This window comes from Natator depressus, chromosome 1 (assembly GCF_965152275.1).
Source record: "Natator depressus isolate rNatDep1 chromosome 1, rNatDep2.hap1, whole genome shotgun sequence".
NCBI lineage: Eukaryota > Metazoa > Chordata > Testudines > Cheloniidae > Natator > Natator depressus.
Window position 1 is genome coordinate 162,455,341 of NC_134234.1, and position 16,805 is coordinate 162,472,145.

At 41.8% G+C, this 16,805-nt stretch overlaps 1 protein-coding gene across 1 annotated transcript in view; it reads left to right on the forward strand.

Moving 5' to 3' along the window:
• Positions 1–16,805, forward strand: part of LOC141997948 (trifunctional purine biosynthetic protein adenosine-3) — a 61,035-nt gene that overhangs the window by 26,673 nt on the left and 17,557 nt on the right. The window contains exons 11-19 of the mRNA XM_074970524.1: positions 928–1,159; positions 4,092–4,186; positions 6,112–6,221; positions 8,846–9,044; positions 11,507–11,758; positions 12,117–12,269; positions 14,102–14,305; positions 14,633–14,764; positions 15,348–15,478. Coding sequence (XP_074826625.1) covers positions 928–1,159; positions 4,092–4,186; positions 6,112–6,221; positions 8,846–9,044; positions 11,507–11,758; positions 12,117–12,269; positions 14,102–14,305; positions 14,633–14,764; positions 15,348–15,478 — 1,508 coding nt within the window. The remainder of the gene's footprint in view (positions 1–927; positions 1,160–4,091; positions 4,187–6,111; positions 6,222–8,845; positions 9,045–11,506; positions 11,759–12,116; positions 12,270–14,101; positions 14,306–14,632; positions 14,765–15,347; positions 15,479–16,805) is intronic.

The following is a 16,805-nucleotide window of genomic DNA, read 5'->3' on the forward strand; positions in this document are numbered from 1 at the left end:
TGGGAGCCTGGCCATTTGAGGACCCCAGAGGAACAGGGGAGCTCTGACGAGGGGGAAAGGATAAGAAGCAGCCCAGGGAACATAAACTTTTTGACGGTGAACGAACCAGGGAACCAGTCAGCATGTTTCAGGAGGATCCCCGCTGACTCGGTGGTGAGCACTCCCACCACCGACAGGGCCCTGCCCTGGGACTCGGAGGGGCAGGGAGGTCCCAAGTCCCATTACCCGGAGTGCCATGCCCCCCTGAGCGGCGCCGCACTCCACCAACAGGCCATGCAGTCTCTCAGAGGTGGGCTGCTATGCTGACTCTGGCCATTAGGCCACACTGCCCTGCGTAGAAGGGCTGTTTGCTGACTCTGGCCATTGGGCCACACTGCCCCAAGTGGAACTGACTGGCTGTTTGCTGACTCTGGCCATTACGCCATGCTGCCCTGACTAGAAGGGCTGCCCTATTGATGCCAACCTCTAGAAACCAAACTTAACATGGCCCTAGTAAAGGTCATTAGTATAACTAACTGGCTGTGGTACAGCCTTTTCCCTTTTTTTGGACCACACGTGCCCCGACACTCCGCGGCGGGGTGTACCAACCGAGCGACATGCTGATCTATTTTGGTCACTCACAGTCATAACTAAGAGTAGAGTAATGCAAAATACAACTAAAAATTAAATCTGTAAGCAGATGTCTCAGCTAAGTGCCTCCTTCCACGTCCCAGGGCATTTAGCTAACACATTTGTCTGTCCACAGGATTTAGCTTCTTTATATGTATTTAGTTACCAGAGTGTGCAGGCCCACATAACCAATCAATCTTGATCTTTGATTGCGGTTCCTAGGGACTACTGAAATACAAATAATTAATAATTAGTTATAGATCAAAGTATTTGAAGTGACTGACTGATGTTTTATATTTATATTGTAAAATATTACAGGATTTTCTGAGGCTAAAGAACTAGGGCTGGAGGTGTTCCATGCAGGCACGGCAATAAAGGATGGCAAAGTAGTGACTAATGGTGGAAGAGTCCTTACGGTAACGGCTATCAAGAAGGATCTGATGTCAGCACTGGAAGAAGCCAACAAAGGAGTAGCAGCCATACACTTCAAGGGTGCCATTTACAGAAAGGACATTGGTTATCGGGCTATAGCTTTCCTCAGCAATTCCAGGTATATATCTGAAGGCACTGCCTGAAATTGATTGTTATTAGTGCTACCTGAATTGATCAAAAGATATCAGTAACTCAAAAGATCACCTAACTTGGTGTCTCCAGCTAGCTTCTGATGTACCCAGATGCAGGTAGCAATTTCCAGCTGGCATTTCTGTAGTGATCTCAGCAAGAGACGGCAGCAACTGACTGGGTTTGGAAACTGAATTACTCTCTCAACCTAGAGCTGATTCTTCCAGGTCTGGGGTAAACCACACTAACAAGCAAGTCTAAGGTACCTTGCACTGCTGCTGTCTGTACTATGCCTGTTCTGTTTATGGAGGACTTCAGTTTCCAAGGCTCTTACAACAGTAACTTTCTCCTGCACTAAATTCATCTTTCCCATTAGTCTAACATTAGAGTCCTCTCTTCTGTTCATGGGAGAAATGTTAGTGGATTGTTTTATTGGATTCATTTTTAGGGTTATTAAAATGTGTGTAAAAGGAGCAAGAAGCTTTGGAACTCCTGCTTTATTGGGTTTCGACTAACAGCCCGTTTATAATTTGTAACTTGTTTTGAAATAGTTCTGCGAGACATAGGTTTATTAATCCTGGGAAGGTGGGGTTTTTTGTGTGTGTTTTTCTTTTGAGCAGTGTCTCTTGGTTGCCTTTTGATGTAGTCAAGAACCTCTTGCAAACTTGTTAACTGATGTTACCAGATACGGAGCATTTTTTTCTCCATCTGCCTCTTCCCCAGTTCATTAACAGCCATAATAACTTTTGGTAATAGACCATTATGCAAAGTATGAGAGGCTGTGTTAGTAAGAGTCTCTATTTTGCTACTAGTGTACTGTTTGATTAGTATATTGTAAAGCCATCTATGTATAATCAATAAATAAATTAAGTGTGAAACAGTGCTTGTATTTAGTCTTCTTTCTCCTGAGAGTACAGGACACCATTGGAGAATTTGTTTAATTATGTGAAAGCATATAACTGGTGAAAATGCTGTAGTAAACTATTATAATCAAATCTTCATATTACACGAGAAACCAGTGTATTTGAACAGACACTAGGAGCCTGACCCTGTAAAGCACTGAACTTAGGGGGCATGGAGAGAGAGGGAGCATGGCTGGAATTCCTCTATGCTTTTATGATCCCCGGCTCATGTGTCAGCCCTTTGGGAGCTAGTATAAGTTCATGTGGCCCTGAGACTGCTTTAATGTGTATTGGAGGCCAGACTGATGCCAGACAGTCCCAAGTACTGGGAGAACAAATAGGTGATGCAAAACTGCCTTTGCCCCACCTTGGCTCCTGTGTTGAGCACAGGTCACAAGGACCAAAGATTGGGCCATAAAGTGCAGCAGTAGTCTCTAGGAACTTATTCTGCAAGGTGCTGGGAGGCCTCTGCTCCTGAGGGGGCAGCTCAGGGAAGGCGCACAGCACCTAGCAGGATCAATCCTTGGGCAGTAATATTTCACTCTATAATGCAGGGGTGGGCAACCTGCGGCCCACCACTGCTATAATGCAATCAGAGCATTTTCTGAAAATAAAATACTCTTTTTAAGAAAAACAAAAACAAAACCCAGCATATATTTAGGAGCTGAAAATGCTTAGTGTTTCTCCCTTTGTATGTTTGAACAGAAATGTGTGTGTATGCAGCTGTTTGTAGGGAGTTTTTCTTAATAAGACTCTGTGGGAAGAGGGCAGTCATTCTGACAGATCTCTGTTCCTCAACCAGTATCAGGCTTCACCTTGAGAATAAACCGAATACTGAATCACAAAAATTAGAGAGCTAAAATATCTATTAGGCCATCTCATCCATACCCATGACCATGTAAGAATTCAGATTGCTCAATCTGAGTCAAATACATTTGCTACAACTGAGCATTGAAAGCAACTACAATGACCATCCCAAAAATAAAACGTCCTTCCTGTGAATATGGGGGTAATAATTTATATCCCAGTTAATAACCTGTATATTCCAATGTGTATACAGTTATGCATTACCTGAATTGGGGTACAAGTTATAACCAAATATTCATTGGGTGCCTTTTACAGTGTGTGTGTGCGTGTGTGCGCGCGCGCACACACACATGTATGTATGTGTATATTTAATATATTGGGCCTTTAAAAATGTGCATTCTTTAAGCAATCTTGTGCTAGACGTTTTTTTAAAAGGAAGCTTGCTTATTAATTAAAAAAAAAAAAAAAGATGCACTATGTTTTATGCTGCTACCACCAGAGTGATTAAGAAAGGACTAATCTTAAATTGAAGTTGAAGGATATGTTCTCACAGAGCAGTGCTGGCCCATGTATGGGATGCTATTTTGAGCTTGCTGCAAGCCACTGAGCATGCTTGCCTGATCCATCAAAGATGATTAAGCGGATGCTTAATTTTTAGCATGTGAGTAATCTAATTGAAGCCAATGGACCAGTGTCTGCAGAACCAAGCCCCTTGTCCCTCCTTTGAATGTCCTCTTTGTGCGAATTGTATCTTGGTACGTAGCCAGTTGGCTTATGTTCTGGTCTCTGATGCTGTCCTTATGATGGCTAGGAGTGTTCATATATCACACAGCACAGTACTCCTGGTTCCTATCTTCAGCCAAGTGCATGAGCTTAGCCTCAAAACAGCAGAGCAGTGCATCAATCTTTGGAGTTACTGAGCTGTTCTGAAGTTTGTGGTATAGTAAATGTTGTGTCACTACTGCTGAATTCTTTCGTGCTATTCTAATCATGCTTGCAGCGTACGCTATATTAGCAAAGTCCTGTGCAAACATGAAAGGGATGATGCTACTAGGAAAACTCACATTGAGTTCACTAAGGCCAGGATCAAGTTCTATATAATTAAATATCACAGCATCACAGTAATGTAGGAAAGTAAATACTCTAAAAGGCAAACCTATTTATGCCATTAGTAATTGGTTACTTTAAACTTTTTTTTTAACAATCTTTTAGAGGCCTGACTTACAAAAACAGTGGGGTAGACATCGCAGCTGGCAATACCTTGGTTCAGAAAATTAAACCCTTAGCAGCAGCCACCTCAAGGCCAGGTAAGCTCAGATTTGTACCATTATTCCTGGTTCACTCAGTTCTTGACAACCATACATGTCAGATGCAAATGCTCATGTTTGTGTGTCCTGCCTTGAAAATTTCAAGGTTGAGCAAACACCCAAGAGAGATTCAAAATGCAGAAATCCCTAAAGATACAGACTCACTTGTCAAAATGACCCTGTAAAACGTATTACCTGAGAGGTGTAGCACATTCTCATCTCCACTTGAGTTCAACAGAATTGAAGGTGCTCATGCATCACAGAGGTTTATTCCCTAACTTAAAGATACATGAGCAAAAATCACACCACCTGCTAATATTTTTAAGTAAATATATTATCAGTTTGCGTACAGTATCAGAGATGCATTTTTCTTCAATAAATGTTTTGAAAGCCTGTGACCTTTCACTGAAAGTGTAAAGCTCCCCATACATCATACATGGAATTACCTCAGTTATGCATACAAGACACCCATGTGCTCCTCAGATAACTCTTATCAGGTCAGATCCTCCTCATGCTGGTTTCAGAAACTTGCCTTGCCATAACAAGTCACTAATGGTGGTATAACAAAGTATATGGGTCTGAAATGAATACAGCCATTTTTTTTAATATAGTTTATTTCAATTTTCAAATTAACTAAGGACCTTCAAATAGCTTTATATCTTTTTCACATTTACCAAAGCTGTGAATAATTTGCATTATTAATTCTGTTTTTTCCAGCTTTGCCCCTTTCATTGTTAGTTTTTTTAATGTGTGCTAATCTTAACAGCTGGAAGCCAAACATAGATGTACTTGACAGTAATAATATACTGTAGGTAGAGACATTATAAAATGGGTACTGCATCTCAGTGGGGAAAAAATGTCCTGTTGGCAACTTTCTTCAGGGAGGAATGGGCTTCAGACTGTTACAGCCATTTCTTATCTGCTTTTACAGAAAGCTTTTTAAGTAGAAAAAGGGACAAATAATCTACATTAATTATTGAATGTGCAATCACAAGGCTTATGTAATTATAAAAATATATCCTAAAAGGGTAAGGAACTCCCTGTGTTTCAAGGCTTAAACCCAGTGAAGCCATTAAAGCACATGCTTAACTGGCCTATTGTGGAACTACTCCTGTATTTAAAGTTAAGCAAGTGCTTTAATCAATGGTTTGCTGGATCAGGGCCCACTGTTGTTGTCTCAGTTTCAGTGGGTTTTCTACATTTGGATGATTTGTAGGAATGGGTCATAAGTGGTTAGAAGACTTCAGTATACCAGGTTGTCGATCAGCACCTTTCACTTGCACCAGGGATAACGTTTGCAAAAGTGTGTAAATGACTCAAGAGCTTAAGTCCCATTGACTTTCTGTGCAAAGGGGATGTAAAATGTTATCAGTCAGAATAGTAATGGTTTTCAATCACTTTGCACATATTTTGCACAGGTGTACGCAGTTTACACAGGGTGTAGGGCAGTGAACAGTCAAGCCCAGATGACCTCAATACATTTTAGAGATGTATGTTTTGCAGTGTTTTAATACTCTCCGTGCTTTTATTTATACTCCAGATATTGCTTTGGAAATTAGATAGTGTATTAGTTGGTACGTTCCTTCCCCCCCCAAAACCCATGTTGTTTTGTCGTTTTTATCAACAGCATTAACACATTGGATCAAAATTTATGCCCGGAGCTCAGCCCTTGTTCCCTAAGGGCCCAATTTACAACTGAAATCAATGATCGGGGTTAGATCAGGACCAATCGGCCTATTAATAGAGGCTGAGACTGCTGTAGAGGTGCACTTGGTCTTTGGGGAGCCAGGGAAGGGAAGAGAGACTCTTGTGATCCCTTCTGTTGACTAAAGCTTCAGAAGGAATCTCTTCAGTGGGTGGAGGATCCGGCAAGATCCCATTGGAGTGTAAGTTTAATTCCCTTGTCTTTTTTTTCTGGTTGGCAGGCTGCAATGCAGAGCTCGGAGGATTTGCTGGTCTCTTTGACTTGAAAGCAGCTGGTTACAAAGATCCTATCTTGGTGTCTGGAACTGATGGTGTTGGAACAAAACTCAAGGTAACTGGAAACACCTGTGCAGGAAGGAGTGTCCTGGTTAAAAGCAAAACACCTGTCCACATCAATGCCGAGATTATTAATGGGGGATGCTTATTGTGTTCAGAAGAATACACATTAATACTTTCAAAAAGCATCCTCTTTCTGACCCCTGTTCAGCTAAGTATATGCCTGGTTTTAAGCAGGTGAGAAGCCCCATTGAAGTCAGGGACTGCTCATGCTTAAAATTAGGCACGTATTTAAATACCTTGCTGAATCAGGGCCTCCATCTCTACGACACAGTATCCAATCGCAGAGCCAGACAATAAGACGATATAAAGGCCGTTGTGTATTTGTGCACGTTGATAGGACCATTTCATTCTGAGTGCATTTTGTACACCCCAATTAAATTAAAAAAATGAACATTCTGTAAGATGAGATCTTAAGTCAGATTCATTGAGCTCTACTAATTTATTCCAGCTGAGTATCTGGTCCATAGTCTTTTAACATCTGTATCCAACAGAGCAGAACGACTACTGCTGGACAGCATGAATTGGAGTTTTTGCTGTGCCCATCGGTTTTCTTGTTCACACCAGAGAAATTTTTGGAGCTGAGCTCCCAGCTCAGAGATTTAAAGACTGTGACCGTGTTTCCCAAAACTCCTGTTGGGAGTTTCAGGTGCACAAAGAATGTAGCACATTGAGCTGTAAATGAATGATATTCCAAATCTCAGTGCTCTCATAAATGTCTATTATTATTAAAATCAAGGGATCCCTTTCTATGTCCAAGTCATTGGCAGTTGGAAAAGATGGAAATAGAGAGTGGTAACAAAAATAAACTTAGTTGAGATTAATTTTTATTTTTAAAGTGGAAATAAACTGTAGTTTAAAAAAAAAAAAAAAAAGCCACCAAAACGTACTTTCCTGTTGACTCAGAATGACATTATGCACTATCTACCTGCTCTGTATAATTGCATGATCTTAATGGGGTCCCTCAGTGCCATTCTCCAGTGGTTAATGTAGATTGAAACAGGAGGGGGGAAATCTCTCCTCATCAACTAAGGAGGATCGGTGTGGGAGCACTCCTTACCCAAGCCAGGAAAAGGCAATTACTAGGAAGCTGTGCTCTCCCCACTTCTTCTTCTTTAGAACCCTGCTCTTCTTACTCTTATTGTTCGTTAAATCCACCTGTTGTATCTTGTCTCATATTTAGATGGTAAATTTTTCAGGGTGGGACCATCTCTTACTCTGTGTTTATGCAGTGCCCAGCACAGTGGCGTCCCAGTTTTGATTGGGCATTCTGTGTGCTACTGCATTACTGTTACTACTACTACTAATGTAGAGATCCAGTTTTATCAGAGCTATTTTGAACTTTGTTGTCATTTTTATTCTTTTGCTTAGGAAATAGGGGAAGAGTTTCTTGTACTTGTTGTGCCTGGTCCAGAAAAGCGAAGTTGTGAAATACCTGCTATTTCACACTAACTCCATCACTGCAGCTGACGTCTGACATACTAAAATCCAGCCATGTCATTTGGTCATATCAAGGGTTCGTGGGCACCCTTTGTTAACTTCCATGGGAGCTATGGTTGTTTAGTGCCTTGGAAATCAGTCTCAGTAGTGTCAACTCTCACAATTTTATCACAAGTCTCATGCTGTTTGGTATTTTGCTTAAAGCCCCAGGTCCTGGAGGCAAGGGATTATGAGAGACTATCAATCCTGATAATTATTTTTACAGTAAGATTCTAGCCCTGGTGGTTATGGTGTATAGCTTGAAAATGTGACATGAATGTAACCTAAAGATTGAAACTAAGTAGGCAAATAAACAGCCAAAGTTGATTTGTTTTAAAATTGCATGATTTTTAGCTATGCTTTTGTAACGTTTGGAGCTGAGAGTACAGCAGGCTGCTTATTTATTGATTTTTAGGCTCCAAGCTTTAGACACACAAACTCGATAATTATGGCATTGACCACTCTTTGCCACAACTTCTTCAGTCTACAAAAATGGGGATGATGATAATCTCTTTCTCTACCAGGTGGGTGCTGTGAGGCTTATCTTGCATATGTTTACAAAGCACTGTGAGATCCTTTTATGAGAGGTGTTCTAGAAGTGAAGTGTACCTTTTTTCAAGTCATTCTCAGTTTTATTTATCTTTCATTCTCTTCCCCTAAAAAGCTTCTCTAACATCTTGAAATCTGGTGGTCCGTGTGTTACTTATTGGTGGTCTGGGGAGAGCTGGATGGTCTCATGATACTGTCTTTCTTCCTTGTTTTCAGATGCTACATTGCACTAAAGACTGCTGAAACCTCTGAAATTCTTTTCTAATGTCACATAAGCAATTGCTGTAGTTGCCACAGGGAGGTTAGACAGTTGCCAATGGCAGGGGAAGTGTCCATGAGACCCTCTCTAGTAAGATGTGACCCATATTGTGAAAAACATAGAGAATCTCCCTCCCCACAAAAATGAGCAACTTAGAGAAAGGATACGCCCTAATTTGAAGGAACTGACAATTTTAGAGGATTTTCAGAAAGTATTCACATGAACAACATGACGTTTGTGCCTTCCCTTGCCATTGTCAGGGAAACATCTCCGATCTTGTGCTTTTAATTCATGCAAAAATTACAAACTGGTCTCTCTCCGTCTTGTTACAGATTGCACAGATGTGTAAGAAACATGACACCATTGGCCAAGATTTGGTTGCCATGTGTGTCAATGACGTCCTGGCTCAGGGAGCAGAGCCCCTCTTCTTCCTCGACTATTTTGCCTGTGGGAAACTTGACACTGAAGTGGCTCAAGCAGTCATAGCGGGAATAGCTGAAGCTTGTAAAAAGGCAGGATGTTCTCTCTTGGGTACGAGCACTCACTTCCTGTATGGCATTTGAAAATTTGTGTGCTGCACCTTTTTTAAACTGCTTTTTAATGTTTTGTGTCCACATTTTTGAAAGGTCTCATAAATCGAAACTCGATGAGACTCTGATTAACTGCCTATGCTTTATGAAATGGGGTCTCCATCCACCTTCATAGCAGGTGCTGTTTGTTCACAAAAGCTACGAGTAGGTCAGGAATCCATGTTTTGACAATTTTCTTTCCCTGTCTCTTCATTTAACTTCATAAAAATGAGCTCCATAAAGCCCTTCCTGCCAATAGTTCACATATTTGAATTATTTATATATTTCAAGTCACTTTATAAATGTGCTGAAGAGGCATGTTTGTTTTCTGATGAAGACTCTGTGTTTGCAGTATCCAAATTTTCACAAAATCAGTTTATCCCAAGATGTTAAGATGTAAGTTTAAGCATTTTCCCTCAAACTGTCATTATACACTAGGTGATCATATTTTATTAGTACATTATGTACATATCCTATTATTCAATATTGAAGCTACTGTTACATAAAAGTCATATAATGGTTCATTTTAACTTGTGACTTTCACAAAAATATAACCTTTAAAAGTCATTCAACTCATTAATGTTTCAAATTCTGTTAGCTGAATCTTGTGTTATCCAAGTATTTAATATGAATCCTAACGTTATAAAGTAATAGAATGTAAGCTTACAGTTTAGAAGAATGAAAACTACAAAGCAAAGTTCAGCTCCCTCTTTCTGTTTTTACATTTCTCCTCCTTTTAGAAGTAATTATCTTCTCTAGTAAAAATACAGGAGCAAAGCTTAATACATTTTCAAAACAAACCTTCTCATGTACCACTTAGAGATGGCAAAATCAGATAAGCTCATCTTGCATTACATATGTTTTAAAAATTATGATAGTTACCATTTTCCCAATCTTTGAAAAATGGAAAGAAGAGAGTCATTCGCTCTTCTCTTAATGGGGATCTCTCATTTTACAGGTATTTTTACAAGCTTTGTCCGTGAAAAACGGGCAATGTACGTATTGCCAATCAAAATTTTCTTAATTCATTACTTCATACCAGTATATGAACAAATGGGCTACTTACTTCAAACCCTGCATCTAAAATACACTTCTATTTAAATATCAAAACTTGTCACATGCATTGACTAAATTGTTTAAAATTCAGGGCTTAATTTCCATTACAGTTAGTACATAACTGCAAACATAGTCACTGACAGTGAGGTTAGAAAGGAAGCTGGAGACTTACAAATTAATTGGTGGAGATTAATCATTAAGTTTTAAATGGGAATACTATGTATCATTGTGTGCTCATATTCAGAAATATCCGAGACCATGAGTCAAGTAGCCATTAGGATGCTAGAATTCTGTCACTGTCTCTGTTTCAGACCTGTTAAAATCACTATTTTTTCCAGACATTTTGTTACATGAGAAGGCTACTTTTAAATACCTCGGGTCTTGTCTATACTAGGCAAAAAATAAGTTACAACAGACTAAACAGCTCTATGACCCTTTGCATCCGCGCACTGCAGCTGTGCCATGCACTTTGCAACCATTTTGTACAAGTAAGTTTTGCAACACCTAGGAAAAGGCCTTTGCACCATTTCAGTCATACCTGAGCTAATCTACAAGGGTATCTCTCCAGTGTGGTCAGGAAGCCGTAAGCATTGCAGCTGCAATGATTCAGTTAGCCTGGCTAACTCCATCCCACAATGCAGTGCCATGTGTTTAGAAGTTACTGAAACAACTCTGCTCCCAGCAACAGTCCTGGGCTCTGTGGGATCGACACTTCAGAGTGTACTGGTCCAACCAGGTTAGTAACGCATTTTATGTGTGGATGTGCCAGCATGGTTCTGCCAAACAGTGTTGCTGTCTGGATATGCTAAACCATTGTGAAGACAAGTGAAACAGTCAATTATTTAATGCATTCAGCGTCCTTGGATACATTTCCTAGTGTAGCGTAGCCACACCCCAGAGGGGAATTCTCCAGAGTGCTAATCTAAGCATTTATATTTTGCTGTATAAAGGAATAGATTTAGTTTTCACTAAGGCTCCATGCTCATGAGGTGGTCTCTCTGCTCAGATACTCCTGTGATGGAAGCCATATTAGCACTTAGATAACAAACCCGATGAAAAAAATCTGTATAAACAAATGTAGGTATATAGTAATTTTAACCCTGGCCAGCAGGAATTAGGATTTCTTGACAACATTCCAATTTGCCTGTTGTCAGTTCCAATGACCAGAGCTACAGCCATGTGACAAATGTTGGTGTTAATTAATTTTTTTCATTGTCTTTTTTTATACCTTTTTTTTTTTTTTTTTTTAATGTAGCCTATTTACACCGCTGTATTCCTTCGCATCTGGTTGGAAACATTTAAGAATCATATGTATATTCATCACAATGTCTTTCACCCCTATTCTTTCTCCTTCCCTGTCCCCTGCAGGAGGAGAGACTGCTGAAATGCCTGGCATGTATCTGCCTGGGGAGTACGACCTCGCTGGCTTTGTAGTTGGTGCCGTGGAACAAGGACAGATGCTCCCCCAACTGGAGAGAGTTGCTGAGGGGGATGTTGTCATTGGAATAGCTTCCTCTGGGGTTCACAGCAACGGGTTTAGCCTTGTGAGGAAGATTGTAGAAAAGTCGTCTTTAGATTTCACGTCTCCATCAGTTGCTGACTCTGGTGACCAGACATTAGGTACCATCGCTAATACGAATACCTCTTCTCCTGAAGTGTAACAAAACGTCATGGTTGTCTTGCCAACATAACTTTTTTTTTTAATGATTCCACTATTACTTGACTATATTCTTCTTTCCCTTTTCTCTAAATTAAATACTCTGAAACAAATTAAGTGGAGGGGCAGATGGGTAATAACACTGGTGTGTACTATAGGTGTTAGAGCAGAGCATTCTTCTCTTTCCAAGGCCATTTACTCTATCATATAGCAGTTGTTTTTCAGTATCTGGGTAAATGAATATTTTTAGGCTTCCTTGGTTTAATTTGATTGACATTTATTTCTGTGTTGTAATCAGTCTGTTTCATTTTACATTCACAGGGGAGCTATTGTTAACCCCGACTAAAATCTACAGTAAAACTCTGTTGCCTGTCCTTCGTTCAGGGCGTGTTAAGGCCTACGCCCACATCACTGGAGGAGGTCTGTTGGAAAATATCCCCCGAGTTCTCCCAGGATCATTTGGTGTAGTTTTAGGTAAGGAAGCAAAATGGACATCCATATAAAAAAATGCACAGTTGTGGGGATGGACCTGAAAAGCCCATCTGTGTGGTATAAGGTAAACTGACACTTTCCTTGAGTCTAAGTTTGCACGTCTAGAACACAGTTTATTTTTTTACTAGATCTTTATTGAATTTTCCCTTTCGCTCAGAATACCTACAAAAAAAAGTACTTTTGTAGTAGGGTGACCAGCTGTCCTGTTTTTAAAGGGACAGTCCCATATTTAAGCCCTCCTGTAGGTGTCCCAACTTTTTCTTAAAAACGGGCAAACTGTCCTGTATTTTCTGTTCTCCCCCCACCCGGTGGGTCCTGCTTCTGTCTGGATCCCTGCTCACTAGCTGCCTGGGGGCGGGGTCCAGTGGCTGATGATGGGGGTGGGTGTGCAAGACTGGTGGTGGGGTGAAGATGCTGTGCACAGGGTCGGCTGCTCCCCCAACTGGTCCGTCAGGGCAACCCACGCTGTGTGCCAGCTCTTGGCCAGTAGGGCCCCGCCCCCCATCTGGTTTCCTGCCAGCACTGGCTGCACGCTGCGGTGGCTGGTGCAGGCAGGCAGGCCCCAGGCGGTGGCTGATTACATGTTGCCTTTGCTGTTCACTCATTGGCCCTTTATGTGCTCCCCCTCTCGCTGTCCTCTTGCTGTTTTTCCCCTTTGTCCCCTCCTCCTCCAGCCCGCTGCTCCTCCAGATCCCCAGCCACTGGTCAGAGAGCTCAGCTCATCAACAGCCTGGCCAGCAGGCTCCTTCCTTCCCCCACTGCCTCTGGCTGGGCCAGTGCCCCAGGAAAGCCCAAGACCCTCTAAGCCCTGCATGTGCCAAAGCCCCGCAAAGCGCTGGCACAGAGAAGCCTCTCCGCCTCTCAGCTAAGCTCTGGAGTTGCAGGGGGGAAGCAATTTCCAGCCTGTTCACGCCCCAACCCTGTAGGCTCCAGAGCAACCCCAAGGGCAGGGACTAAGCACCCTCTTCACCCACCCTTCCCCCTGCCCTGAGTCCTGTCCCCAGTGGGATGATGATATTCCCATTTTACAAGCAAGCAACTGTTGGCACAGGAAGGTTAAGTGTCTTGTTCAGGATCACATTGTGTTGGTGCCAGGTGCAGAATAAAACAGAGAACGCATGACTCCCAGTTCCCTGTTCCAAATAATAGATTGTGCTTTCTTCTGCAGACTGAAATCATCAGATCTGTGTTTTATTTTTATAGCTTGCCTCTTCTGTATGCTAAACTCTGAGTGAGTACTAATGTATGAAAACCAGGACATAACATTTAAAATATCATATGGCAAAAAGAAATCTACTCCCTTTTTAACTCCATCATGCTGGCTTGTTCAGCAATGCTGTTGCTGCGGGCCAATCAGTTTTTGCCATGGGGGAAAGGGGTCTTGTCTGTTGGAATTTGATGGTCCCTCCCTCATTTTATATCCTCTCTACCATTGCAGCTGTCATCTTCCGAGGAGAGGATGACTAAAAGAGCACCTTCTGAAGTATCCTCAAAGCCCCTACCTAATTATTAATTAATGGGTCACAGTTGAGTAATTCATTTCCTACATTCCACGGGCTGAACCACGTTTTCCAACACTCCAGATCCTGCTGACTGAGGCAGTAAGAGACATGGACTGGGAATTAAATCCAGTTCTTCTGCATCGTAGCAGAGATCACTGCCCCAGGTCTAATCACTTTTGCATTTGTAATTCACGTCCAGCAATTCTGGCTCTTGATGTTCTAGGAACTTGAGTATTTGTATCAAGACAATCATTGCTATTAAACACTTGTTTTGTACTTCAACAAGCAATTTACAGCTTCAGCCATTTTCAGATGCTCACAGTTGGCAGATACCTGAAATCTTCTCTTGGCTTCAAAAAGAGGGGAACCTCTCAGAAGAGGAGATGGCCCGAACGTTTAATTGCGGGATCGGCGCAGTCTTGGTGGTAGAGAAGGAACTGGCTCAGCAGGTTCTGAAAGACATACAGAGACATGAGGAAGCCTGGCTGATTGGGAAAGTCGTCTCCCGATACACAGGTACTGGATTCTCATTTACCTAGAGGAAAGTAGGGCCAGATCCCCAGCTGATGTAAATCGGTGAAGCTCCACTGATGTTAGCTGAGGATCTAGTCCATAGATACTCTGTTGCATTTGCTCCATAGGTGTGTTAAAATGCTAGTCCTGAAGACTCCAGTTACAGTACATATAACACATGCTTAACAGTGTTTGATAAATGAGTGTTAGCTTTGAAGTGGTGAGAAACAAGAAATGCTATTGGTCTAATTTTCAGAGGTGCTGAAGTCCTTTTTATGTCCTCTATATTTCTCTGTTTACATGTAACACTTTTTTTTCCCCCCCATTAAGAATCTGCCCATGTTGAAGTCAATAATCTGCTTCAAGCCTTGCAAACGAATAGGTTACAGTTTTTGCACAACTATATCCAAGGCAAAACCCAAACAAGCAAAATGAAGGTGGCTGTCCTCATCTCTGGAACAGGTGAGGCTTTTGCATTCTTGGCTACAAGGTACAACACAGGCTGTTGAAAAAGAAACTTGGGCCCTGAACCAAAACTGCTTCAAGTTATTGGAAGTGTTTCCGTGAACTTCAGTGAGCTTTCAGTCAGGTGCCTAGAGATCGACATCAAGGGGCAGCTCCTCAGGGCAGGCAGAACAGATTTTTGCCCAGGCCATTTTGAATTGGATATACTCTGATCATTACCCACGGCTGCAAACTGTTTGTGAGATACACCTACATATGTAACTTTTGCCCACACACATCTATACCACCTTTCAGTGATCAACCAGCTGATCAGAGGGATGCAGTGTTGTATTTTCAAACAGACCAAACTTTTATGCAGCATAGTTCATGCACTGGAAAGTATGTTTTACAAATGCATAACTTATTAAACCATTTCTCACACACACACCCCCAAGTCACTAAGGTCAATGGAAAGACACCCATTGACTTCAGGGGCCATTGGTTCAGGCTCCTCCTAAGTTACTGTTTTTAAAAGCTGTCTCAATGTTCATATTTACCCTCCAAGAAATGCTTGGTCTTCGTTTCTTCTTTTTCATTTTAGGCACAAACCTTGAAGCCCTAATAACCAGCACAAAAAAGCCAACCAGCTATGCACAGATAGTCCTCGTCATTTCTAACAGATCAGGCGTGGAAGGGTTAAGAAGAGCTGAAAGAGCTGGTATTCCTACAAAAGTAAGCAATGTTTTACCTTTTGAATCAGATTTTACTAACTCACTGCTGTGGAAAGCTAGCCAAGGATTAACAATATTTATAGGGGAAGGTGGAGCTGGAGCACAGAACTGGGAGACAGAAACTCCAGAAATCTTCTATGCCACTGACTGTCTGTGCCCTTAGGAAAGTCACTTAACTTCTCTGTCTCCTATCTGTAGGATGGAGATAATAGTATGTCTTTTATTTCCATCCTAGACGTGTTACTGGGATTTGTTACAGGGTGTGCCTAGAAACCCCTGCCATTGTTAATGTTGCAAAACACTTAAAATTAAAACCACACCTCCACTAACCTACCTACCTACCTTTCACTTCCGGAGCTAATATTTTCCTTGCTTGGGGTCTCCCCAAAGGTGATTATTTTTATTATTAAAGTTTGAACAAAAGCCTTTCTTTTTGTTTTTAAGTTCAGCTATGGTGAGAAAATATGTACATTTCAGACAATGCTACAGCCAACATGGCTGCAGTTTAAAAATAGCATGGAGAGAGTCCTTGTTCAGGGTTAGTGTATTTGTTTGGTTTACAAAAATATTTATCAATTATAAACAATGGAGAATCGGGCCCAATGTGAGTTCTGCCGTTGATTTCAACTAGAGCAGGATCTGATGCTTAAACAAATTATTAATTATTATTATTTTTATTACTATTTGCATGACACTAGAGAGACAAGGTGGGTGAGGTAGTATCTCCCTCCCCCTGCCACGGAAAGGGATACAGCTTTGAACAGGACCCCATTGTGCTAATGCCGTACGAATATATAGTAAGGGTGAGATCCACAAAGGGACGGAGGCATTGCGAGGCTCAAAGTGTCACAGCACCTATCTCTTAGGCACTCTTCACTAGACCCGCTAAATCGACCCCTGGTGGATCGATCGCAGCAGCGTCGATCCCTGGTAAGTGTAGACATACCCTGAGTTTTTCTTCGAGTGCTTGCTTATGTCCATTCCATATTAGGGTGCGTGTGCTCGACACATGCACTGGTGCCGGAAGTTTTTTCCCTCAGGAGTATCCATAGGGGACTGGCTCTGGCGCCGTCTGGAGTGGCGCCTGCGTAGCATGCGGTATAAGGGGCGCTGCTGGCTCCCCGCATCCTCAGTTCCTTCTTGTCACCAGTGACGGTGCTGGAATGTCTGCTGCTTCGGCTAGCATTGTTTCGTTCTTTGTTCTTGCTAACTTTCAAATCCTGTAAAATAGCTATATATAGTTACTAATTTTCTTAGTTACCCTTAGTAGTAGTTCTCGAACTCTTCGTTAGTCCTGGATGGGACCCAACCGGGGGTCGGGGCATGCT